Here is a 26,332-nt window from a genome sequence, read left to right as displayed (position 1 = left end):
TTCCTCCATCTATACCTTCGGCCTGGACTTTCGTACTTCTGCGTTGAGGATACTCAAATTTACTCCTCTGGCGTAGATGTTAGACACTGGATACCAGAGATGTATCAGCTGCATCCTTCTTCTGCTCCTGCTTTCTAAAACTCATCTTTCCCTCTGCTGCCTTGGGATAACACTTCAAACACATCCAATTTCTTACCCTTCCTGCCGCCTCCAACTCAAAAGTATTTATCACATCCACTCTTTTCTCAACCTCAGGTCAGCTAAAATGTCCTCATCATCTCAGACTACTGCAACATCCTCCTCTGCGGCCTCTGCTGCCCTATTAATTCACCTCCCCCTTGTTTAAAGGGGTTCCCAGAGACTTTAATACTGATGACCTATCGTCCGGTTGCCATTTTTTCCCCACTGTCAGTAGAAATGTCCTATTCTTGTCTGCAAAACGGACAATAGGACATGTTCTTTCATTTCTGCGTGGCCGTGAAACGGACATATAGACAGCAGATGATGTGCCATCTTCAATTTTGGCTGCTCCACTTAAAGGAAGGAGTCCGCATCTGATCCGCAAAAACTGCGGATTGGATGCGGACTGAAATTGTGTGCATGAGGCCTATAAGCGAGTTTGGTTCACTAGGATCTGGTACTAAACAGAAGCCATGATGCCAGTGTGATCACTGCCTCAGCAGCCACCAGATACTAAAACGGCTTCCACTAGGACCTCTACTGCCGCAACCACCCATTCACATCAGGCTGCGCTTCCAAGACACCGACAGTGATCACAGAGGATCCAATATTGAAATGGAAAATTCTTACTTCTTCACCTAATGGTTAGTTACATAAAACAAATTGAGAAATGAGCCAGATAACAGCAAAAGCTAGAATTTTCTCATTTGCCAGACAGCTAATTAACTGTAAGAATATAATTACAGAGTAGAGGGAAACAATTAGCCAGGCTTATGCAAATAACCAACCTTAAAAATACAGATCCGAATGGAACAAGTAAATGAACCGTTCACAGAGGCGTACCGTGTAAGGGTATAATTTAGCAGTGCTCAGATCCCCGTACAATGGGGTGCCGCCCTACACTACGTCTACACTGCAGCACTGGTTTATCTTCGCAACAAAGGAAGAACGCTCAGCAGTATTTCACCTGCTGCCCATTCAACCTGGTATAATTCAGCTTTGCCAGAGGCAAGTCCACACTTCTACTAGGGAAACTGCACAGGGGCACACCCTATATACTGTTGGTGTATTGCTGTATACACACACTTCTACCTACTCCAGCCCATACTGTTCACATAACTGCAGTATAAGAATTTAACCAATGGTTCCATGGTCCCTGCATTAAAGGGTTTTACTTCTATTCAGAGAGTGTCATTTCTGTCTATGCTCCAATACCAGGGACAGCCTATGGACAGATGTGATGCTGTTTCTGCAAAGACGTAAACCATGTTTTGACCCTGGGCAACCCCCTTTAAGAGGACCCCTCACCTTTCCTAGTCACTACTTAGATTCTCCATATAATAACAATTCTGGAGCATGTTTTCATATAATCCTCTGTTGTGTGGTTCCTCTCTAACTCCCAATAGAAGTTTATGAATGAATTGCCAACAGTTTGCTATAAAGATCCAACTGGGTGTTACCAGAAGGGGTTGTGTCCCTGCACAGTCTGACATTATCCAACCAATGATGCACATGGACACCCACAAACTGGTAACACCCATCTGGCTCTTCATTGCAAGCTGCTAGCAATTCATCCATAACTTCTAGCAGGATTAATAAAGGAATACCACAACATAGAGTCACATGAATATGCAAGTAGTTACTACAACCAGACATATCAGGAGAGGTGACAGATCCCTTTCAAAGCCTAAGGGCTCATATCCAAATTGTGTGGAGGTGTAATATGGCTCCATACCCTTCTTCAGGCCTCGCATTTCATTAAGAGGCTTTATTTTCAGGGGAATAAAATGGGGTCAGATTATGGTGGTATTCACCAGAGAATATTTTCTTGATATGGTGCTGTATAAAGGCCTCATAGGCGGCACATTGTGAGTACATTTCATGTCCATTTAATAAGTTAAATAACTTATTAACTAATAATAAGTTAATTAACTCGCATAGGTGTCCCCAAATATCTAATAAAACAAATCATATTTATCCTTAAAGGGGCATTTCCATCCTGTAAAGTGATGGCCGATCTCTAGCATATGCTGTCCCTTTATGATTGGTGGGGGTCCCCTCCGATCCCAAGAATGAAGGGGCCGCAGCATTGATTGTGCACTGCAGCCCCTTCATTCTGAGGACTGGTGACTGAGACTCCACTGTGGTAAAGCCCCTGGTACTGCTGGTAAAGGAGTGTACATACATCTTCCTCACTGTGTATGACAGTATGGCCACCTCACTAAGGCTAGGTCTACACGACGACAGATAGGGCACAACTACACTGCAACATTTGTCACACGACAATGGCGTCTTGTAGACCTAGCCTAAACGCATATAAATATACTTTTATATATGCTAATTAATGTATAAAACTCTCCAAAGTCCCCCCGTTTTCCAGCTCCTTGGCTCTCTAGGTGACCCAGCAGTGATATGTTGCTTGTGGACATGTCACTGCTGAGGCCAGTCAACCCCTTTAATGGAAAATGGATAACATTTTAAGTACCAGTGAATATAAGAAGCCTTTACCTGATATTCCTCCTGTTTTTGCACCAGTTGACATCTTTCTTTGAGCAAATCTTCAAACGCTAATTCAGGCGCCCGACATTCTGCAATTCCCTGTGGGAAATCTGTCACCATACTAGACATAAAGGAAAATGGTGACCCATCAACCGAGTACTTCGGATTCATTTCCACCTCCTCACCGTCTAGCAAGAAGTCATTTCTTAGATTACATTTACCATATGTATCACTGTTTCACATTTTTTTTATTCTAAGCAGTTTCTATTGTATCTAGTATAATAAGTACAAGAATAGTACAGTAAGTACTTTCACACTGGCGTTTTGGCTTTCCGTTTGGGAGATCCATTCAGGGCTCTCACAAGATCAGTTTTTGCCCTAATGCATTCTGAATGGAAAAGGATCCGCTCAGAATGCATCAGTTTGCCTCCGATCAGTCTCCATTCCGCTTTGCTTGCAGCGTTTTGGTGTCAGTCTGTCGAAACTGAGCCAAACGGATCCGTCCTGGCACACAATGTAAGTCAATGGGGACGGATACGTTTTCGACACAATCTGGCACAATAGAAAACGGATCCGTCCTCCATTGACTTTCAATGGTGTTCAAGACGGATCTGTCTTGGCTATGTTAAAGATAATACAACCGGATGCGTTCTGAACGGATGCAGACGGTTGCATTATCTTAACGGATCCGTTTGTCCATGACGGATCCGCACCAAACGCAAGTGTGAAAGTAGCCTTAGACTTGTTTTGGCATCAAAGACGACCAATAGGTGGATTCTAGCTTACTGGACAAGCATAGAAAATAATATAAAAAAATCGCTTATTGTGCACAGAGCTTTAGGAATAGGCCACGATAAAACGTCACCGAGTAATGTTCAGCCGTGTTTCTGTAATATAATCGATTTCTTTTGTTATTACGACATATAAATCGAGAAACCTTTTGCCTGTGGCCTGTAGGTCAATTTCTGGTGAGACCCAAAGTTCTGGTTGATGGAGTTCTAATAAAATGTTTGGGACGCTCTGTTTTAGTTTATCATGTGTTGAATATGAAGGGTGTTTCCGGGACACGGTTCCTTTTTAATTAGCCCCATATCGTGTGGTACCTAATGAAAGGAGAGACATGTTGCTGAGGCCAGCAGCAGCAAACCCCATCCTTACCCCATCTGGAAGAATACCAGCCAGGGACTGGAAGATCGTCGACTGGAGCTGAGGACTGTACTAAAGCAGCGGAGAGAAGGCGAGTACGATCCTTTCATTAGGCACCACATGCTATGGAGGCTAATTAAATAGGGACCACATGCTGGAAAATCCCTATAATGAATTTCACATAAAAGGTTTAAAACGATTGTCTCAGAGACCCTCCTTTTCAGAAAGACACCACCACAGTGTACAGCTGATCACTGCTCCCGGCCCAGGAAAGCTGTGGCCAATATTACCTGGTAGCCTGTTAGAAGAATGGTCATCCATGTACTACGAGGATGACTCGAGTCGGTAAGAAAACAGGCCGCTCCTGTAAGATGAATGGTCATCCATATACTACAAGGATGACTTGAGTCTGCTAGAACGCAAGCCGCTCCTGTCAGAAGAATGGTCATCCATGTACTACGAGGATGACTCGAGTCGGTAAGAAAACAAGCCGCTCTCGAAGAGTGGCTCTCCATTCGGGCTCAAAGATGGGGTTTGAGTAGGACTTGTCGCTCTATGACACCCTTATTTCCTTACAGGACATATGGTATGGGGTTGTGCTCATTAAACAACCCCTTTATATAGTTTGTGAAGATTTGTAAGTACAATATGTATTAGGGATCGACTGATATTGATTTTTTAGAGCCGATACCGATGACCTGTGAACGTTCAGGCCGATAGCCGATAACTTATACCGATATCTGTGCATTTTCATTTTTAAAAAAAATATAGTTTGGACTTTTCGGACGTGGGAATACGTGATATGTTTATTTATTTATTGTTTATATATTTTATATTTAAAATTGGGAAATGACGTGATTTATACTTATATAAATATTTTGGTGTTTTTTTTTACTTTTTATTTAATAACTTTTTCCCCCCTTAGGGGCTAGAACCTGGGATCTTTTAATCCCTTGTCCTATTCACCCTGATAGAGCTCTATTAGGGTGAATCGGACTTTACACTCTCCCTGATGCTCTGTGCATAGTACACACAGCAGCATGGAGCCGACCATGGCAGCCAGGGCTTCAGTAACGTCCTGGCTGCCAGGGTAACCGATCGAAGCCCCTGGTGGGGTGCACACTGCGCCACCAATGATTTTAATACTGGGGGGGGTGCACTGCGCCACCAATGTTTTTAATACTGGGGAGGGCGCACTGCGTTACCAATGATAATTAACGTTTAATACAGGATGAGGTTGTGTTGGCGCAGAATCACACAGCCGGCACCCTACCTCTGACAGGGAGCTGCGATCAGCGGCAGCAGTTAACCTCTCAGGTGCCGCACCTGAGGGGTTAACTGCCGCTGATCCCGGCTTCCTGTCATATAGACTGGGCATCGCCTCCTGTATTTGTATTAGACGTTCATTATCATTGGTGGCGCAGTGCGCTCGCCCCTCCTCATCGTCAGCACGGCACAGGAGGGAAGGAGAGAGTGACTCCTTCTCTCCTGTATTGCTGAGGGAACATGAGCGCGCTGACAGCAGCGCGTTCATGTTCTGTGATAGCGAGCTGGACGCATTATCGGCAAGGTTAGATGCCGATAACTTTAAAAATCATGAATATCAGTCGATAATATTGGTAAGGGTCCATTCACACGTCCGTTTTTTCTTTCCTGATCTGTTCCGTTTTTTGCTGAACAGATCTGGACCCATTCATTTTCAATGGGTCCTGGAAAAAAACGGACAGCTCAATATCTGATTTTTTCCAGGACCCATTGAAAATGAATGGGTCCAGATCTGGTCCAGATCTGTTCAGCAAAAAACGGAACAGATCAGGAAAGAAACAACGGACGTGTGAATGGACCCCAACTCTGATAATTGGTCGATCCCTAATATGTATATATTGTGGATCCTCAATACATGAATCTGTAGAATTCAGTTCAAAAAGGAAAATGTGGAAATCACCTGCACAGAGCAGACAGGACATGTTCATGGAAAGGACTATGCTCGGTCCGTAGCAGCGAGATCAGTTGCTGGATCATCCCCATGGAACACAAGGTACCTGCATAAAAAACAAAAAAAAAAAAAAAAAAAACACAAACCATCAGCATCACTGCAATGTAAGTGATGGCCAAAACTGGGCCGGGGCAACCGGCTTCTTCTCAGTCAAGAATGTGCAAAAAGGTTTTTTATCCCTTTTTCTAGGATTAGTCATTTCTTTGGGACACCCTCTTAGGGCTCGGGTACACGGCTGTAGTTTTGATCCACAACCGATCTGCATTTTTTGTGGATCAGATACAGACGCATTCATCTCAATCTGTAAGTCTATTCTGCGGCCCCGCAAAAAAATAAATAGAACATGTCCTATTCTTGTCTGTTTTGCGGACAAGAATAGGACATTTGTGAAGGAGTAAAAAATAAAAAAGGTGGCGGGCTCTCGGATGGTATTCGTGTTTTGCAGAGCCATGTAGTAGCCCTTATAAAGAACCCTACACTGATACACACAAACGCAGGTCGATCATCTTACCAATATCAATTCTTAGTGATAGAAGGTACTGCTGAACTTGTGTAGAAAAGGTCCTGTACTGTGTCATCAATGGGACAATTACTCATACATAAGTATATAATGTTCACCTCTAAGGGAAGAGACCCTTCAGGTGAAAAATCCAAACTAAGACTACTTTCACACTTGCGTTGTTGTTTTCCAGGATTGAGATCTGGAGTCCCTATACATTCTAAATTGAAAGAGATCTGCCACTGAAAACAATGGTGACGGATCTGCTGCCAGATCTCAATACCGGAATTAAAGGGTTATCCCATGACTAATGTAAAAAATGAAAATCAGGCATCATATAGTACATGACAACCTCAGAACCCTCCCTGTACCTCACATGGATCCAGAGATATCCATATTCATTGCTCTGCTAGATTTATATCAAGCTGACAGCTCAGGGGGCGTGTCGTTTCTGCTGCAGCTAAGGGGGCGTGTCTCAGCTCTCCCTATCACAGCTCAGGGGGACGTGTCTGTGCTGTCCCCATCACAGCTAAGGGGCGTGTCTCAGCTCTCCCTATCACAGCTCAGCGGCCTTATCAGTGGTGGCGCTATGCAGATACATTTTATTGAATAACTCACTGGCTATGCAAAATTTTTAATTACATGCAATTACTAAAGTATTCAGAATCATCCAGGCGCTGGTGCTGTAGAATATTTTTTGTAGGACAACCCCCTTTAACAGCGCAAGTGTGAAAGTAGCCTAAGGGTAGGTTCACATAGGAGGATATTGTCTGCAAAAAATCCTCCGCTTTTCCCACGTCTGAAACCGCTGCCCTGTGCTGCATTTTCTGCCATGGTTTTTCATGCGGACCAGCTCTAGATTTAGCTATATTGACTGGAGTTAGACCACGAGCAAGCTCCCACTGTGGCTTGGCGAGGAGTTTGCGTGGTAACCGTGCCGAGAATGGACCTGTACATTCTCTGCCACGTGAACTGCAGCGCATCATATGAAAAACCTCGCGATAATTACAAGATGGAACTAAAAGTAATCGAGCTCAATTGACTTGATACGTTGTTGATCAATGCATCTATTATTGTAAAAATACCCTTAAGTAGGCAATACGCATTAGATAACTTTCAGCTGGATGCTACCTAGCGCTGTCATCATGGTCAGAACTGCTGACAGATTCCCTTTAATGGAACCCTAATAAAAAAGGAATTTCCCTGCACAATAACGTCCTTACACACCTCAGTTCCTCTACTCTTCTGGATGGAAACCTGGACGTGTCTTTTCTTGCCTGCTCACACTACAATAAAACACTGGGCGTGGAAAGTAAATCTGAAGCAACATGCACTGCGGTTATTGTTGGCACACGATTAGTGTGTGAGATAAGTATTCATTGTAGTATCAGATGTTGCAGTACAAGTTCTGATCTGCAACTCACCCACCAAAACAATAGATGTAAGCCCTATGTACTTCCGACCTACAGTTTAAAGGGGTTGTGCGGAGTATAGGTCAGATATTGATGACCTATACTCAGGATTGGTCATCAATATCAGATCAGTCGGGGTCCAACTCCTGACACCTCTGCCAATCAGCAGTTTGAGGAGGTCATCAATACCGAACATTGCATAACCCCTTAAAATACACATTTTCAAGTGTGTTCATATGCAGAAAATAAACATACTGGTAGTAATGGGGCACCTACACAAAAAGATATATATACTAGCAAATATGGGGTATTTAAAGGGGTTATCTGGGAACTTGATATTGATGCATCCCCCCTACCCCCCCCCCCCCCCCAATCAGCTGTTTGAAGAGGACCTCCGGTGAGCGCTGTGGTCTCATCACAGCTTACCAAGATAAGCCAAGTACTTACCTGACACAGTCCATGCTCCATTTAACCAGCTGCAGTGATGACATGTTGCCAACACATGACCACTGCAGCCAGTTACTGGCCTCAGCTGTACACCCAACAGGGCCAGTAATTGGCTGCAATTGTCACGTGCTGTCGACGTAATGTCACCGCTACATCTGGGTAAATAGAGCCCAGTCAGGACAACCGTAGTGGATCTCTCAGGTAAGTACTTACCTGTTCTTTATTCGAGGCAGATTCCATTTTACTCCTGAAACCAAACAACCCCTTTAAAAAGATTTTTTCTAAACTGGACAACCCCTTAAATGCATAATTAATCCATCTGAAACAGAGGCTTGTAGGATCAATAAATCATTTCTATTATTCTCACTTTTAATCTCAGGATGGCTTATCAGAAGATTCTGCAGCAAGAATGCCGATTTTATCTTCAGCTTCAAGATGTCGGTCTGCATGGCACGCATCAGCACCGAAAACCCGTCCAACTTCACAAACTCAGCAAGTCCTGTCTCCTGCTCACGCACCAAACCTGTGCGGACACAATCACATGTAAGAGATACAATACATTTTAGGAAAACGGACTTAGATGCCTGTAGCAACCAATCGGATTTCACCTTTCATTTCTCAGAGCTTCTTTAGAAAATAAAAGGATCAATCCGATTGGCTGCGATGGGCAACTAAGCCAGTTGATAAATCTCCTTCTCTGTCTCTGCAGAATAACCGAGAATCCGTTCTATAGAAGTACACAACATATACAGAATCATGTGGGGGATTGAGTCAGCACAACCTGTATGTAGGTGCACATCACTATGGCGAAATACATATACAAACGGAAAATACAAATGTGATAGCACTCTGCATCCAGCATTCTGCCCTGCCTCCATGCTGGATGAGGCATTGGTGTACATTTATATACAGAATCATACAGAAGCTTTGATATCTAGAACTATACATATATCCCTGGCAGACACTGTAGTACAAGGAAATAGGTGGCACTACTAGTACCAGCAGCTGCATATCAGGCTAGATGCCATGTGCCTGGTGACATCTGATCAATTCAGGTATTCCCTGGAATCGAGCTGCTTCCATTTCAGCCAATACATTTTAATGAAGCGTGAAGAACACTTACAAGATATCGCAAAAAGGGCCTTTATTCTGACTGTGTCACTGCTGTCAAGGTCCAGCAATTTCAAGACTTTGCTCACAGCACCGAGGCTCAGTGCCGTCTCCTGAACGAAGGGCACATTCTGACTGCAAATGCCAATCAGGTCAGCGGCTCGCCAGCGCAGCTCAGCCTCAGGGCAACTCGAACAATGATTCAACATCAAGTCCATCCCGCCCAGCTTACAGAAATCTGTGAAAAATCAAAAGGTCACAGTTAAAAAAAAACACGCACGCTGTTAGGTGGGGGTCCATGGACTGTCTGCCACTGGCGGCACTGATTCAATAGTGTCAGGATGTGCAGGACACCCCAAACCTCCCAAAGTGGTTGAGCATTATGAGGTCAATGACGGGAAAACAGAATGATCCTATAGAAATATACACGCTGCAATGCCACTGTCAAAGAACAGCATGGAATACATTTTAGTTGCTATTAGAATTATCTAAATGGTAGTGAAAATGTGCCGTTTAAAAAAAAAATTATTATAGCCTTAAAAATTTTCAGAAATGCTATACACTGAGGACTAATGGCAGAAGAAACTGCTACATGGCTTCAGGGCTATCCTGGTGCCCATGTGTACTGAGGTTAACAAGCCACGCTTTCTATAACTGCCCAAGATGGTGGCTCTGTCCTCTACTGCGCAGGTGCAGCGATATGCCATCATTTTGTGATCAGTGCAGCTAGAGAATGAAGGGGCTATAGCCACTTTAAGGTTTCCCCTGCACGGTGGCGCTCCCACGCAGCGGCTGCGCAGGGTACTGCAGTGTGGTCACATTCACTTGAATGGGGCAACATTGGTTGCACGCACAACAGGAGGCTGAGACATCCCTGTACAGAGAAAATAGTGAAGGGGACGCAGAGATATATCAATGCTGCTGCCCCTTCATTGTCAACTGCCTTCAACCACATGCCCCACCTTCCAAGGGGAACCTGCCTCCGACACTGACTTTCTGCCCATTCTCATCTCCGGTTCCTTTTACTGGCTGCTATAAAATGCTAAGTGAGGTTCAGGAAGGTCCAACATACAATGTCATAGGGAAAAGTCCCCAAATGTTTGGGGGGGCTGGAAGATGCTGAAGGCTCCATGTAAAGTTAGTCTGACTGGTTAAGAAGGTGTTCCTACTCATCATTCATCTTACCAGAAGCATTGTCAAGGTTTTCACAAAGATCTGCCAGTAACTCCAGAGCTCTCTCCTTCCGCACCTCCCCATCTTCATCACTGGTTTCACTGCTTAGTTCCTTCAGACATTCCTTCATTTGCTGAACTTCATCTACCTGGCCAGAGAATGCACTGTTCATAGCTTCTTGTAGCCATTGTCTCCTCTAAGAAAAGGAATAAATAGAAGAAGGGACAATTTAATAACATTTGGTGAAAGGCAACGGGAAACGTCTACACCAAGACTGAATGTAATCAGTACAAAAGCATCTATTCTTATGACTGACCTAATGCCAGTTTACCGTACTGAACAATCTCTGCCTGTCCTGACCTCGGCCTTGTCCACTGACCACACGCTTGGGTCTGCTGTCACTGAACAAAGACTACTCTAGCAGGTAGCAGCCTTTTGGTTCTCTGCGGCAAAGTCAGGGTGAAAGGCTGAAAACCAGGGGACCACTTAGAAGACACCCTTAGGCCACCTGCACAAGTTGCAGAATACACGCGGTTTTTCTGTGCAGATTACCGCGTGGAAAAACCACAGCGTAGTACAGTACCAAAGTGTATGAGATTACACAAATCTCATGTATACTTGGCCCTTTTTTTGTGTGTGCGGAAATTGACCTGCCGTGCAGATTTTCAAATCCACAGCATGTCCATTATGTTTGAGGTTTAAGGCTAGGTCTACACGACGACATTTGTCGCGCAACATTTTGTTGCACCAATGTCGCGCAACAATTTTTAGAATGGCAGGCTATGGTGTCGCACTGCAACATGCAACATGCTGCGACTGCGACGCAACAGTCGCAGAAAATCCATTCGAGATGAATTTTTCTGCGACTGTTGCGTCGCAACATGTTGCAGTGCGACACCATAGACTGCCATTATAAAAATTGTTGCGCGACATTGGTGCAACAAAATGTTGCGCTACAAATGTTGCACTGTAGTTGTGCCCTGTCGCGCGACAAATGTCGTCGTGTAGACCTAGCCTTAGCTGCGGATTTCACCCTTTTCCAACGAAGGATGAGATCTGTGGCAAAACAGCATTAATTCCACACCAAAATCCATAATTGCAAATTGCAGATTGTGGTGGGGATATAGTGCACACGCAGGAGGCCTTCGGATGCTCAAGAATAGCCATTGTTACACAGGAGAAGAAAGTTGCTATCCACAAAATAGATGGTATCTGTTTCGCAGATCTGCAATTTGCGGACTCCAAAAAACGGATACAGTCGTCTGAATGAGCCCTAAAATGTATATGTATTGAGTTTCAGGTGTGTCAAGCCCAAAAAGAACAGGTAAGAGAAAAGTGGTGAGTGGAGCAGTGGCCAAAGAGCAGCGGCGGGGGATCGGTAAGGCGAGTACTCACCAGTGTTATTTTTGCCCTCTCAACCACATTTTTATTTAAACATAGCGAACAGGAATACCACTTTAAGTAAACCAACCATCTTCCTAAACGGAGACTGTATTGTGCCTGCTATTGAGACTATCCACACCCGCATCACATCTTACATTTCATCCCATTAAATTCTCATTATATTAATAACCAGCTCTTACATAGATGCAGATTTACTGAAGCTTGGTCAAGCAGATATCCCCATACAGACACCAACTAATTACTGTACTCTACATAAATGCTAAGCCAAAAAAAGACTAAATGAAGATTAGTGTGCTTCACTGATCATGCGGAGAGCTTGAAGATAGACTATTAAGGTATTGTAGACCTTGTTGCCGCGGCAGTGCTCTCCTGGATCAGAGACCATGTAGAAGTAATTCATCATATAGAGGGATCTGATCTGCAAGAGACGCACGAGGATCCTGAAAGCTTTCAGCGCTGTTTACACAGACATACCCTGGTTTCTATCACCACCATCTAAAACCAGAAAATGGAAATGCTTCTGCAGGGCAAGTACTCTCCTGCTCTGCATCTGCTTAAGATCATACGGCAGCAAATAAAGTGGGGGCACTTATCTGTGCTCCTGGTAGTAATAGGACACGATTCTCCTGCATCCGAGGAGAAAACACAAACACCAGGCGGCCGGTATGGGGTCTACTGCACTACAGTAAAACCAGTCATTTATACACTTACATTTTGCTAATGCTGACTTCAGTTGTACACGGGGGAGGAATTGTCAGTGACTGATAGTATTCTCTGTCTAAGTGTGTATACAGAGATAGCTGTCAGTCACTGATAGCTGTACATGGGGAGGTGTCATCAGTGATTGATCGCATTCTGTGTAAGCATATATACATAGATAGCTGTCTGTCACTGATAACACCTCCCCCATGAACAAAGAAGTCAGAAATAGCAGAGATATAAATGTATAAATTACAAGCTATACTGAATCTTTTTCCTATAAAAACTATATATCAATCTGCTCAGCTTCTCCTGCTCTATAACATGCTGCCTGCAGATTGAATGTTGAACGACCGTATGGATGTTGTGCCGGCTGTGTAAAATCTGCATCGTAGGTGTGGACCCATTGACTTGAATAGGTCTGTGATTCGCAAAAGATAGATAGGACATGTTCTATCTTTTGTGGTACAGATCGGATGCCCTCAGAAGGCCTTCCATGGGCTTTCAGGTCCGTGTCTCCACATAGCAAAATATGGGACATGTCCTATGCTTTGCCGTATCTTGCGGATCACGGACCCAATGGGTCCGCACCGCAATATGGAGTTAACACAGCCGATGTCCGTGTTTTGCGGCGACCATACGGTCGTGTGGTTTGGCCCTAATACATAGTTTATTGAAAGGTTAGACATGCTTTAATGCTTCAGTATACCAAGACATTTTGGATAATTGTATTCCTTCAACTTTGTGGAACGGTTTGGGGAAGGCCCTTTTCTGTTCCCCGATGCATAAATTAAGGACCATAAAGACATGGTTGGATGAGTTTAGTATGGAAGAACTTGACTGGCCCTGACCTCAACCCCATCCAAGACCTTTGGGATGAACTAGAACAGAGATTGCGAGGCCGGGCCTCTCATATAACATCAGTGTCTGACCTCACAAATGCTTTTCTGGATGAACTGGCAAAAATTCACACACACATACTTCAAAATCTTGTAGAAAGCCTTCCCATAAAAGTGGAAGCTGTAATGGGACACACACACACCCCAATGAGCGGTCAGTGACTACAGCACTCAGCCATTTCCGGCACTCCCACAGAAAATGAATGGAGCAGCAGGGCGAAATCTCGACCTGCTGCTATATCAGAACAGGGGAACTGGATCTGTGGGGGGCCGAGCGATTGGACCCCCAGCCATCAGCTAGTTATCCCATATCATAAGGATCCTTATAGTCAGAAGCTCCCATTAGACATTAGATTGTCAGCCGAATCTACAGTTCTCTGTGGTTTTAGCCGACAATACATAAATGTGTATGGGGGGCCTTAAGAAAGAAGGATTGAAGGTGCCTTTAGTTAGTTCCCAGCACAAAAAGACATGCCCATCCACAGGGAATACACCACCACTTTAGTAAATTAAGTGTTATTGCAATATACACGAAAATGGGACTGTGCTGGGGAACATCGTGGATCCAGATGATATGCCATCATTTCAAACGGTGGAAAAACCTTTAGGGCAGGTGATGAATGTAGGATCACTAGGGATCTGACGACTGGGACCTCCTGCAATCCTGAGAACTGCGGTCCCCGAGTATCCCTGTTTAAATGGAGCGGTAGTGAGCACGTTGGTCCACCTGTCCCTTCACTTTTAAAGGGACTGACGGAGCACTGTCTAGGTCAGTCCCAAAGAAGTCAATGAAGGGGTGTTCAAACATGTGCACTGCCACTCCATTCACACAGGTCACTCAAGGACCCGTTCTCCGGACTGCTGAAGGTCACATTGGTCAGATCCCTAACAATCCTACATTCATCCCTTGCCCGTGGATGGCTAATAAATGCCATTTGTGGAATAACCCCTTTAAAGGAACAATTTTAACCAGAACACTAGATTAAAGAATCCCATTTATGCAATTCTCATATACTGTATATTCTCCTACGCCCACCGAAGCCGAACCCAAACGATAAAACTTACATTCCTTCCCATTTCTCACCAAAAATAATAACTACAGTATACAACCAAGAAGCATAATAGGAGTTGCTATAGCAGTAAGAACGAAGTAGAATTCTGGAGAATGAAGGATTAAATCTGGAGAACAGACCATCGCTCTGCACTGCCGAAGACAAGCTGAAAAAATAAGGCAAGTGGGATGTAGCACATGGAGAAGACGCAAAACCATTGTAAACATCATTCCTGGTGGAGGCTGGCCAGAACAGAGCATTAACATAATACCCATTTTGGCGAGCATCCTAGATGGACGACCTAATGCAGTCATGATTAATACTGCCACATCTAACCTTGGACCAAACTTCTGCTCCCAAAGTACAAACACAAAACTGGAACTATTAATCCAGACATCATAATGCTGAATTCTTTTTTCCACTGACCTTTAGAAAAGTATCTATGCCAAGGATGGCCGTGTTTTATGCAGACCACAAAACACTTACGGTTGTGTGAATGTACCCTTAGGATCATTACCAGAGGTTTTTTCGTTTTTGCGTTTTCATTTTTCTTGTCTATTTTCCCTGAGCCATAATTTTTTTTTATATTTCCACTTACATAGCTGTATCAAGGCTCATTTATTGCGGGACAAGTTGTACTTTCTAATGCCACCATTAATTATGGCATAAAATGTAGTGGGAAGCAGTAAAACAATTACAAATTGGGTGGAATTGGAAAAAAAAATATGCAATTTCGCCACCGTTTTATGGGTTTTGTTCCCACGGCGTTCCGTTTGTGGCAAAACTGACCCTTCATTCTCTGGGTCAGTACGATTACAACGATTCCCCATATGTATAGGTTTTTTATGTCTAAATAGTGTAAAAATAAATGTAAACTTTGATTAAAAAAATTTACATCACCATATTCTGACCCCCATAACTTTTTTATACTTGTGTCTACTGAGATGTTTAGGGGCTCACTTTTTTGCGGTACAATCCGTAGTTTTTATTAATACCATTTTGGAGTGTGCATGACTATTTGATCACATTATATTACATTTTTTTGGGTAAGAGAAGCAATGAAAAAATAAAAATGCATATTCAATCACTGAAAAAAGGTGCACCACAATAATATGTGACTGACCATACTGGCCAGACCCTCACGTTGATGTTAAAAGCTGAGACTTTAGCCAATATCTTCCAGTCAGGAACATATAGGAGCCCTGCGCACCCCGTCAAGGTATCTCAGTGTGGCGTGGGTCCTACCGCCAAACTATCTATCGTGTGTGAACACAGTTTGATAGGTGCTAAGAGAAGCAATGAAAAAATGGCAAATCGGCCATTTTGACCTTTTTTTTCCCGTTACGCCATTCGTCGTATTGGAATTTTCTAAAATATTTTAATAGTATGGGCGTTTTAAGTCGCGGTGATACCCATGATGTTTATATTTATTGTTATTTATTTATCCCGCATTTCACCACTATGAGGAGAGGACATGGTTCTGCCTCTCACTTTCAGCTAAGTGGACCTTCAGTGACTATAAGGTGCGTAGTCACTACAATGGACCACTCTGGGCAGAGACACCATTTTGATAGAATCAGTGAAAATGAGTGCACTTCCCCCCAGACTGACTCTGAGTAGCTGGAAACAATGTAACTGCAATTGGGGCAAAGGAGCAGGAGACCTTCGTAGAGCTTCTGCCGCTGTGTTCAAACAATGTCCCTGCTAATCACTTAAATACCTTATTGCTAAAAAATCGTCAACGTCTTTTGCAAGATAGCCATTCAGGGTTGAAAAACTCGTAGGAGCCAGGTAGCCACTGTGCCCAGACATGTTAGAAAAACCTACATTTGTGCAGTTTCACATTCTACAGATGTAGCAATCCTTAAAGAGGACCTGTCACCACTTCGGACATCTCTGTTTTAATAGCTACATGCATTCTCCTTGTAATAACAATTCTGGAGCATCTGTTCTTACCCCTTTATGTTGTGCCATTCCTTTATTATTCCTACTAGAAGCTATGAATGAATTGCTAGCAGTCTGCAGTAAGGGTACAGAGGGGAGGTAACAGGTTGGGCGTGTACCTGCAGAGTCTGACTCTATCCAATCAGTGCTGACATTTTCAGACTCTGCAGGTACACACCCCCAACTTGTTACCTCCCCTCTGTACCCTTACTGAAGGCTAATAGCAATTCATTCATAACTTCTAGTAGGAATAATAAAGGAATGGCACAACCTACATAAGAATAGATGATCCAGTATTGTTATTACATGGGGAATGCATGAAGCTATTAAAATAGGCATGTCAGGAGAGGTGAAAGGTCCTCTTTAACCACCTCAGCCCCCAGTGCTTAAACACCCTGAAAGACCAGGCCACTTTTTACACTTCTGACCTACACTACTTTCACCGTTTATTGCTCGGTCATGCAACTTACCACCCAAATGAATTTTACCTCCTTTTCTTCTCACTAATAGAGCTTTCATTTGGTGGTATTTCATTGCTGCTGACATTTTTACTTTTTTTGTTATTAATCGAAATTTAACGATTTTTTTGCAAAAAAATGACATTTTTCACTTTCACTTGTAAAATTTTGCAAAAAAAAACGACATCCATATAGAAATTTTGCTCTAAATTTATAGTTCTACATGTCTTTGATAAAAAAAAAATGTTTGGGTAGAAAAAAAATGGTTTGGGTAAAAGTTATAGCGTTTACAAACTATGGTACAAAAATGTGAATTTCCGCTTTTTGAAGCAGCTCTGACTTTCTGAGCACCTGTCATGTTTCCTGAGGTTCTACAATGCCCAGACAGTACAAACACCCCACAAATGACCCCATTTCTGAAAGTACACACCCTAAGGTATTCGCTGATGGGCATAGTGAGTTCATAGAACTTTTTATTTTTTGTCACAAGTTAGCGGAAAATGATGATTTTTTTTTTTTTTTTTTTTTTTCTTACAAAGTCTCATATTCCACTAACTTGTGACAAAAAATAAAAAGTTCTATGAACTCACTATGCCCATCAGCGAATACCTTGGGGTCTCTTCTTTCCAAAATGGGGTCACTTGTGGGGTAGTTATACTGCCCTGGCATTCTAGGGGCCCAAATGTGTGGTAAGGAGTTTGAAATCAAATTCTGTGAAAAATGACCTGTGAAATCCGAAAGGTGCTCTTTGGAATATGGGCCCCTTTGCCCACCTAGGCTGCAAAAAAGTGTCACACATCTGGTATCCCCGTACTCAGGAGAAGTTGAGGAATGTGTTTTGGGGCGTCTTTTTACATATACCCATGCTGGGTGAGATAAATATCTTGGTCAAATGACAACTTTGTATAAAAAAATGGGAAAAGTTGTCTTTTGCCAAGATATTTCTCTCACCCAGCATGGGTATATATAAAATGACACCCCAAAACACATTCCCCACCTTCTCCTGAGTATGGAGATACCAGATGTGTGACACTTTTTTGCAGCCTAGGTGGGCAAAGGGGCCCATATTCCAAAGAGCACCTTTCGGATTTCACTCGTCATTTTTTACTGAATTTGATTTCAAACTCCTTACCACACATTTGGGCCCCTAGAATGCCAGGGCAGTATAACTACCCCACAAGTGACCCCATTTTGGAAAGAAGACACCCCAAGGTATTCCGTGAGGGGCATGGCGAGTTCCTAGAATTTTTTATTTTTTGTCACAAGTTAGTGGAAAATGATGATTTTTTTTTTTTTTTTTTTTTTCATACAAAGTCTCATATTCCACTAACTTGTGACAAAAAATAAAAACTTCCATGAACTCACTATGCCCATCAGCGAATACCTTGGGGTCTCTTCTTTCCAAAATGGGGTCACTTGTGGGGTAGTTATACTGCCCTGGCATTCTAGGGGCCCAAATGTGTGGTAAGGAGTTTGAAATCAAATTCAGTGAAAAATGACCTGTGAAATCCGAAAGGTGCTCTTTGGAATATGGGCCCCTTTGCCCACCTAGGCTGCAAAAAAGTGTCACACATCTGGTATCCCCGTACTCAGGAGAAGTTGAGGAATGTGTTTTGGGGTGTCTTTTTACATATACCCATGCTGGGTGAGATAAATATCTTGGTCAAATGACAACTTTGTATAAAAAAATGGGAGAAGTTGTCTTTTGCCAAGATATTTCTCTCACCCAGCATGGGTATATATAAAATGACACCCCAAAACACATTCCCCACCTTCTCCTGAGTACGGAGATACCAGATGTGTGACACTTTTTTGCAGCCTAGGTGGGCAAAGGGGCCCATATTCCAAAGAGCACCTTTCGGATTTCACTCGTCATTTTTTACTGAATTTGATTTCAAACTCCTTACCACACATTTGGGCCCCTAGAATGCCAGGGCAGTATAACTACCCCACAAGTGACCCCATTTTGGAAAGAAGAGACCCCAAGGTATTCGCTGATGGGCATAGTGAGTTCATGGAAAAAAAATTTTTTTGTCACAAGTTAGTGGAATAGGAGACTTTGTATGAAAAAAAAAAAAAAAAAAAAAAATCATCATTTTCCACTAACTTGTGACAAAAAATAAAAAATTCTAGGAACTTGCCATGCCCCTCACGGAATACCTTGGGGTGTCTTCTTTCCAAAATGGGGTCACTTGTGGGGTAGTTATACTGCCCTGGCATTTTCCAGGGGCCCTAATGTCTGGTAAGTAGGTAAATGACCTGTGAAATCTGAAAGGTGCTCTTTGGAATGTGGGCCCCTTTGCCCACCTAGGCTGCAAAAAAGTGTCACACATCTGGTATCTCCGTACTCAGGAGAAGGTGGGGAATGTGTTTTGGGGTGTCATTTTACATATACCCATGCTGGGTGAGAGAAATATCTTGGCAAAAGACAACTTTTCCCATTTTTTTTATACAAAGTTGGCATTTGACCAAGATATTTATCTCACCCAGCATGTGTATATGTAAAATGACACCCCAAAACATATTCCCCAACTTCTGCTGAATACGGAGATACCACATGTGTGACACTTTTTTGCAGCCTAGATGCGCAAAGGGGCCCAAATTCCTTTTAGGAGGGCATTTTTAGACATTTGGATACCAGACTTCTTCTCACGCTTTGGGGCCCCTAAAATGCCAGGGCAGTATAAATACCCCACATGTGACCCCATTTTGGAAAGAAGACACCCCAAGGTATTCAATGAGGGGCATGGCGAGTTCATTGAAAAAAAAAAATTTTGGCACAAGTTAGCGGAAATTGATTTTTTGGATTTTGTTCTCACAAAGTCTCCCTTTCCGCTAACTTGGGACAAAAATTTCAATCTTTCATGGACTCAATATGCCCCTCAGCGAATACCTTGGGGTGTCTTCTTTCCAAAATGGCGTTATTTGTGGGGTGTTTGTACTGCCCTGGCATTTGAGGGTCTCCGCAATCATTACATGTATGCCCAGCATTAGGAGTTTCTGCTATTCTCCTTATATTGAGCATACGGGTAATGAGATTTTTTTTTTCCGTTCAGCCTCTGGGCTGAAAGAAAAAAATGAACGGCACAGATTTCTTCATTCGCATCGATCAATGTGGATGAAAAAATCTCTGCCAAAAAAAGAAAAAGGAGGGGAAAGGCGTCTGCCAGGACATAGGAGCTCCGCCCAACATCCATACCCACTTCAGCTCGTATGCCCTGGCAAACCAGATTTCTCCATTCACATCAATCGATGTGGATGAATAAATCATTGCCGGGATTTTTTTTTTTTATATATACAAAGTGTTTGCCAAAGTATATGAACACCGCCACCTCCTCAGCTCATATGCCTCGGCAAACATATCTTTTACTGCAGAGGAGAAATCTCGTCTTGCAGCGCCGCATACACCGACTTGCGTGTAATCTGACAGCAGCGCAATGCTTCTGTCCGAATGCACATCAGTGCTGCAGCTAGTCGATCGGTTGGTCCACCTGGAAGGTAAAAAAAACAAAACAAAAAAGAAAAAACCAGGCCGCAAAGCAATAACTTTATTAACTTTAGAACAGAACATATTAACTTTTTTAAACTTTTTTAACTTTTTTACTTACCGGTAATTTTTTTTTTGTTTAGTTTTTTTTACCTTTATAGAACAAACCTCTCCTTCCCCATGGGACAATGTGCAAAGCGCAAATCGCCCAAAGATGTGGCGAAGTACGTTATGCACTTTATCCCAGGTGAAAGGAGAGGTTTGCAGCAGCTGTGAGTGAATGGGCCCTAATAGCCCTGTGTGCCTGTCCTGTGAGATGCAATCCCTATGCTAGGTGTACCTGTGTGTGGTACTTCCGGAAACACTCACCAAAGCATAGGGCAGGGTGGTCAGCACAGTCAGGACAGAAATAGCGGGTGTCACGCCTTATTCCACTCCTGCTACAGACACGACATCTTTTTCGGGGTGACGGTTGGGTTGAGGTACCAGGAACGACACTGGGGAAATGTCGCTCGTGTAGACGGCTAACTACACTGGGGGATGGGGCCACGGAACCTCCTGGATACAGGAGGTTCTCGATGATCTCTTCCTGGAATTTGAGGAAAGATCGTGTTCTCCCAGCCTTACTGTAGAGAACAAAACTATTGTACAGCGCCAATTGAATTAAATATACAGACACCTTCTTATACCAGCGTCTGGTTCTGCGGGAAACTAAATACGGAGACAACATCTGGTCATTGAAGTCCACCCCTCCCATGAGCGCATTATAGTCGTGGACACAGAGGGGCTTTTCAATGACACGGGTTGCTCGCTCAATTTGGATTGTCGTGTCTGCGTGAATGGAGGAGAGCATGTAAACGTCACGCTTGTCTCTCCATTTCACCGCGAGCAGTTCTTCGTTACACAAGGCAGCCCTCTCCCCCCTTGCAAGACGGGTGGTTACAAGCCGTTGGGGGAAGCCCACGCGACTAGTTCGCGCGGTGCCACAGGCGCAAATCCGTTCTAGAAACAAATGCCTAAAGAGGGCCACACTTGTGTAAAAATTGTCCACATAAAGATGGTACCCCTTGCCGAATAAGGGTGACACCAAGTCCCAGACTGTCTTCCCACTGCTCCCCAGGTAGTCAGGGCAACCGACCGGCTCCAGGGTCTGATCTTTTCCCTCATAGACACGAAATTTGTGGGTATAGCCTGTGGCCCTTTCACAGAGCTTATACAATTTGACCCCATACCGGGCACGCTTGCTTGGGATGTACTGTTTGAAGCCAAGGCGCCCGGTAAAATGTATTAGGGACTCGTCTACGCAGATGTTTTGCTCGGGGGTATACAAATCTACAAATTTCTGGTTGAAATGGTCTATGAGGGGCCGAATTTTGTGGAGCCGGTCAAAAGCTGGGTGGCCTCTGGGACGGGAGGTGGTGTTGTCGCTAAAATGCAGGAAACGGAGGATGGCCTCAAATCGTGCCCTGGACATAGCAGCAGAGAACATGGGCATGTGATGAATTGGGTGCGTTGACCAATATGACCGCAATTCATGCTTTTTTGTCAGGCCCATGTTGAGGAGAAGGCCCAAAAAAATTTTAATTTCGGAAACTTGGACTGGTTTCCACCGGAAAGGCTGGGCATAAAAGCTTCCCGGGTTGGCGGATATAAATTGTGTGGCATACTGGTTGGTCTCTGCCACGACTAAGTCCAAGAGCTCCGCAGTCAAGAACAGCTCAAAAAATCCCAGGGCCGAACCGATTTGAGCCGTCTCAACCCGAACTCCAGACTGGGCGGTGAAAGGGGGAACTACAGGTGCGGCTGAAGTTGGTGACTGCCAATCAGGGTTTGCCAGCACCTCAGGGACTCTAGGGGGTCTACGGGCCTGTCTGTGCGGTGGCTGCGACGGGGTAACTATTGCACGTGCCACCGTACCAGCTTCAACTGCCCTTCTGGTGCTCGCCACGTCACCATGTTGTACGGCAGTGCTAGTACTAGGTCCAGGGAGGGCTGCGCTGCTGGTGTATGCCTCACCACGTGATCCGGCAGCGACAGCCCCACTCTGCTGCTCTTGAAGCGGATCCTGCGTAACCTGTGGTCTAGCGACACGGGGCCTGGTACGCCTGGTGCTATCAGGGACCTCCACCTCCTCGTCCGAACTTTGGGTCAGAGAGCCACTGCTTTCCACAGGTTCATATTCTGACCCGCTAGATTCGTCAGATGAGGGTTCCCACTCCTCATCCGACTGGGTCAGAATCCTGTAGGCCTCTTCAGAAGAATACCCCCTGTTTGACATTTTGGACTACTAAATTTAGGGGTATTCCCTGAGACTACCCAAGAAAAAAAGCAAACCTGTCTTACAAAGGGGAGGCTAGCGAAGTACCGGAGGCCGCTGCGGTTGATAAAAAATATCAAAACTGATTTTTTTATCGCCGCAGTGCGTGTAAAATGAATGTGCAGTGATCAAAAAAATATATATTTTTTGTCACTGCGGTGGGGCGGGCGTGGGTGAACGCACGTGTGGGCGACCGATCAGGCCTGATCGGGCAAACACTGCGTTTTGGGTGGAGGGCGAACTAAAGTGACACTAATACTATTATAGATCTGACCGTGATCAGTTTTGATCACTTACAGATACTATAAAAGTACAAATGCTGATTAGCGATACGCTATTCAGCGAATAAAAGTGACTGCGGTGCGGTGGGGTGGGCGCTAACTGACGCTAACTACCTAACCAAGGGGCCTAAACTATCCCTAAAACCTAACAGCCAATACTAGTGAAAAAAAAAAGTGACAGTTTACACTGATCACTTTTTTTCCTTTCACTGGTGATTGACAGGGGCGATCAAAGGGGTGATCAAAGGGTTAATTGGGGTGCAGGGGGGTGATCAGGGGCTACAGTGTAGTGTTGGTGCTACTCACAGTGATGTCTGCTTCTCTGCTGGATCCAACCGACGAAAAGGACCAGCAGAGGAGCAGACAAGCCATATAACAGATCATATTTACTAATATGATCTGTTATATGGCTTGTGATTGGATTTTTTAAAAATCGCCAGCCTGCCAGCCAATGATCGTTGCTGGCAGGCTGGTGACGAACTTGTTCTTTAACTTTTGCCGGCCCGCGATGCGCATGCGCGGGCCGGCTTGGAGCGAAATCTCGCGTCTCGCGAGATGACGCGTATATGCGTGACTGTGCGCAGCGCTGCCACCTCCGGAACGCGAATCTGCGTTAGGCGGTCCGGAGGTGGTTAAAGGGGTACTGCAGTAAGTTTAAACTGATGATCTATCATCTGGATAGATCATCAGCATCTGATCAGCGGGGGTCCGACACCCAGGACCCCTGCCGATCAGCTGTTTGAGAAGACAGCAGCGCTGGCAGTAGCACCGCGGCCTTCTCACTGTTTACCACAGGCCCAATGGTGTCCGCTCAGAAGCTGAGCTACTGCCATAGCCACCAGGTGCCTGATGTTTTACATAGCGCACACCCGGAGGAATTAAAGGGAACCTGTCATGCTGAACATGGTGTCTGAGCTGCAGGCAGTAGGTTATAGAGCAGGAGGAGCTGAGCAGATTGATATATAGTGTTAGGGGAAAAGATTAATAAAATAAAACATGTAATTGAGCCATTTAAATTCCTGCTCATTATGGGCTTTGAAGTCCAGGAGGCGGTCCTATCAGTGATTGACAGCCTTCCCACTATGACTGTGTATACAGAGATAGCTGTCAATCACTGATAGGACAGCCTCCTGGACTACAAAGCCCAGAATGAGCAGGGATATAAATGAATAAATTACAAGTTATACTAAATCTTTTCCCATAAAACTATATATCAATCTGCTCAGCTCCTCCTGCTATAAAATGCCACTTGCAGCTAAAACACCATGTTCAACATGACAGGTTGCCTGTAAACCGGTCAGATGCCATGATCAATTGCAACCACAGGATCTGTGCAGTCTTTTGAGGGATCCATTCAGTTGCTGTGGCAGCCTAGGGCCTTCTGAATACTCCGAGGCCTGCCACAGCAGGGCTCCATAGGAACATAGAAAAACTCCCATAGACTACAATGGTAATTCACTGCAGTCTGCAGGGAAAGCGACCAGACGATCGCATGTTCAAGTTCTAGGGGGACGAGTCTAAAAAAGTTTAAAAAAAATGTAAAAACTAAAGATAGCCCACTGTTATAAGCGGAGGCAGGCTCCCAAGCCTGCCTCTACTCTCCCTGCTTCATACACTGGTATAACTGTCCTATATACTGTAAAATTATTTCTCCCTGTCTTCCTATTACAGTGATGAGCGCTGACAGCGCGTCTCTTCACTATCTCTCTGGCAGCTAGTTAGTCAGCATGCCGAGGAGACAGAGGAGAGATGCAGTGAGCAGCAATGACAGTCAGTATAATAGGCAGTATATAGGCACTGTTATATTGATGTATGAAGCAAGGGGAGTAGAGGCAGGCTCCAGAAACTGCACATTACACCCTGAACACGGGTTTTCCTTAGCAATGCTCAATTTCACTTTCCCTACACAAAATAAACTTGAAGTTATACTTTAAGGAATGCTACATCTGTTATGATAGGACACCCTAATGTCAAATGGGGGCTCTAACTGGCTGCCAAACTTGATGGTATGTGTTCATCCTGGATTCATACCACAAGTTGGTGCAGTTCCTTTACAGGACCACAAGTCTATGGGTGCCATCCCAGAATTGCATCGTACACGATCTGTACCTCTTCTGTCATCTGTTCCGTCTGTTGTGTCTCGTCCGATTCTGTTCCAGCTTCAATGGCCATATGCAGCAGGCCCTGCAGAGTGTGCGGATGCGGTCTGCCTTCATCAGCCATGATAATTTTCTGCTGTCTGAAACAGAAAAACAAAATAGGTCAAATGCAAGATCCAATGTAGCCAATAATAATAAATTATAATATAAAAGCATGACTTTCTTTTTTAAAGGGGTTTTCCGAGATTTTTTGTACTGATGACCTATCCTCTGCATAGGTCAGAAAAAAAGTGTCCAAAAGGAGGAAAAAGGCGCTCATAGGGTGAGTAGGTTCAGAACAAGCCTCCAAATACAGGAAGAGTGGTACTGCTCACCTGTTGTTGTAGCACCTAATGTTCGGTGCAACTATACTGGAGGCGAGTAGGAGTGGTTTAAGTGTTGCTGGTTGGTGCTGCCGATTACGTCTGTGTTCACCTTTGGCGGAGGCCAGGCCGCCGTCTGGGTCAGTGTATGAGGTATGTATCCACTGGACTCTGGGGTCGAGTGGAGGGTGGACCATAGGCGCAAAACGCAACCAGAGTTTGTTTCAAACCAATAGTTTTTTTTATTTTTGTTATCGTGACAACGCGTTTCGGGGTTCTGTGGACCCCTTTTTCAAGTCGGCGAAAATGCTGCTGATGGAAAGTGCGCTGCTCCCAGCTTCTGGCACGTGCGGCGTCCAGATGCTGTGTCGCACGTGCCAGAAGCTGGGAGCAGCGCACTTTCCATCCGCAGCATTTTCACCGACTTGAAAAAGGGGTCCACAGAACCCGGAAACGCGTTGTCACGATAACAAAAAAAAAAAAAACCTATTGGTTTGAAACAAACTCCTGGTTGCGTTTTGCGCCTATGGTCCACCCTCCACTCGACCCCAGAGTCCAGTGGATACATACCTCATACTCTGCATAGGTCCGGGACCGTGCTGATCAGCTGTATGAGAAGGCACTGGTTCTCACAGTAGTGCCGCAGCCTTCGCTCAGCAAACCAAGCACAGCGCCGTACATTGTATAGCGGCTGTGCTTGGCATCGTCCTCAGCCCCATTCACTTCTATGGGGCTGATTTGCGCCTAGGCCCCGTGACCAATGAATGTGACACCACATGGCCTAGGAAAAGCTGTGAGAAGGCTGCGGTGCTACTGTGAGCGCCAGTGCCTTCTCAAACAGCTGATTGGCGGGGTCCCGGGTGTCAGA

The 26,332-nt window shown here is 44.5% G+C and overlaps 1 protein-coding gene across 4 annotated transcripts in view; it reads right to left on the bottom strand.

Annotated features, from left to right (window-relative positions):
- HSPBP1 (HSPA (Hsp70) binding protein 1) overlaps positions 1 to 26,332 on the bottom strand; it is a 38,015-nt gene that overhangs the window by 10,663 nt on the left and 1,020 nt on the right. For all 4 annotated transcript variants that reach the window (XM_040432364.1, XM_040432349.1, XM_040432341.1 and 1 more), the window contains exons 2-7: positions 25,113 to 25,242; positions 10,475 to 10,658; positions 9,303 to 9,527; positions 8,547 to 8,702; positions 5,771 to 5,867; positions 2,689 to 2,800 (exon numbers count right to left, since the gene is read on the bottom strand). In XM_040432364.1, coding sequence (XP_040288298.1) covers positions 2,689 to 2,800; positions 5,771 to 5,867; positions 8,547 to 8,702; positions 9,303 to 9,527; positions 10,475 to 10,658; positions 25,113 to 25,226 — 888 coding nt within the window. In that variant the 5' untranslated portion in view covers positions 25,227 to 25,242. The remainder of the gene's footprint in view (positions 1 to 2,688; positions 2,801 to 5,770; positions 5,868 to 8,546; positions 8,703 to 9,302; positions 9,528 to 10,474; positions 10,659 to 25,112; positions 25,243 to 26,332) is intronic.

The sequence above is a fragment of the Bufo bufo genome, chromosome 1, assembly GCF_905171765.1.
Source record: "Bufo bufo chromosome 1, aBufBuf1.1, whole genome shotgun sequence".
NCBI lineage: Eukaryota > Metazoa > Chordata > Amphibia > Anura > Bufonidae > Bufo > Bufo bufo.
Note: the sequence above shows the minus strand (reverse complement) of the source record. Positions and strands in the feature narration are given on the sequence as shown.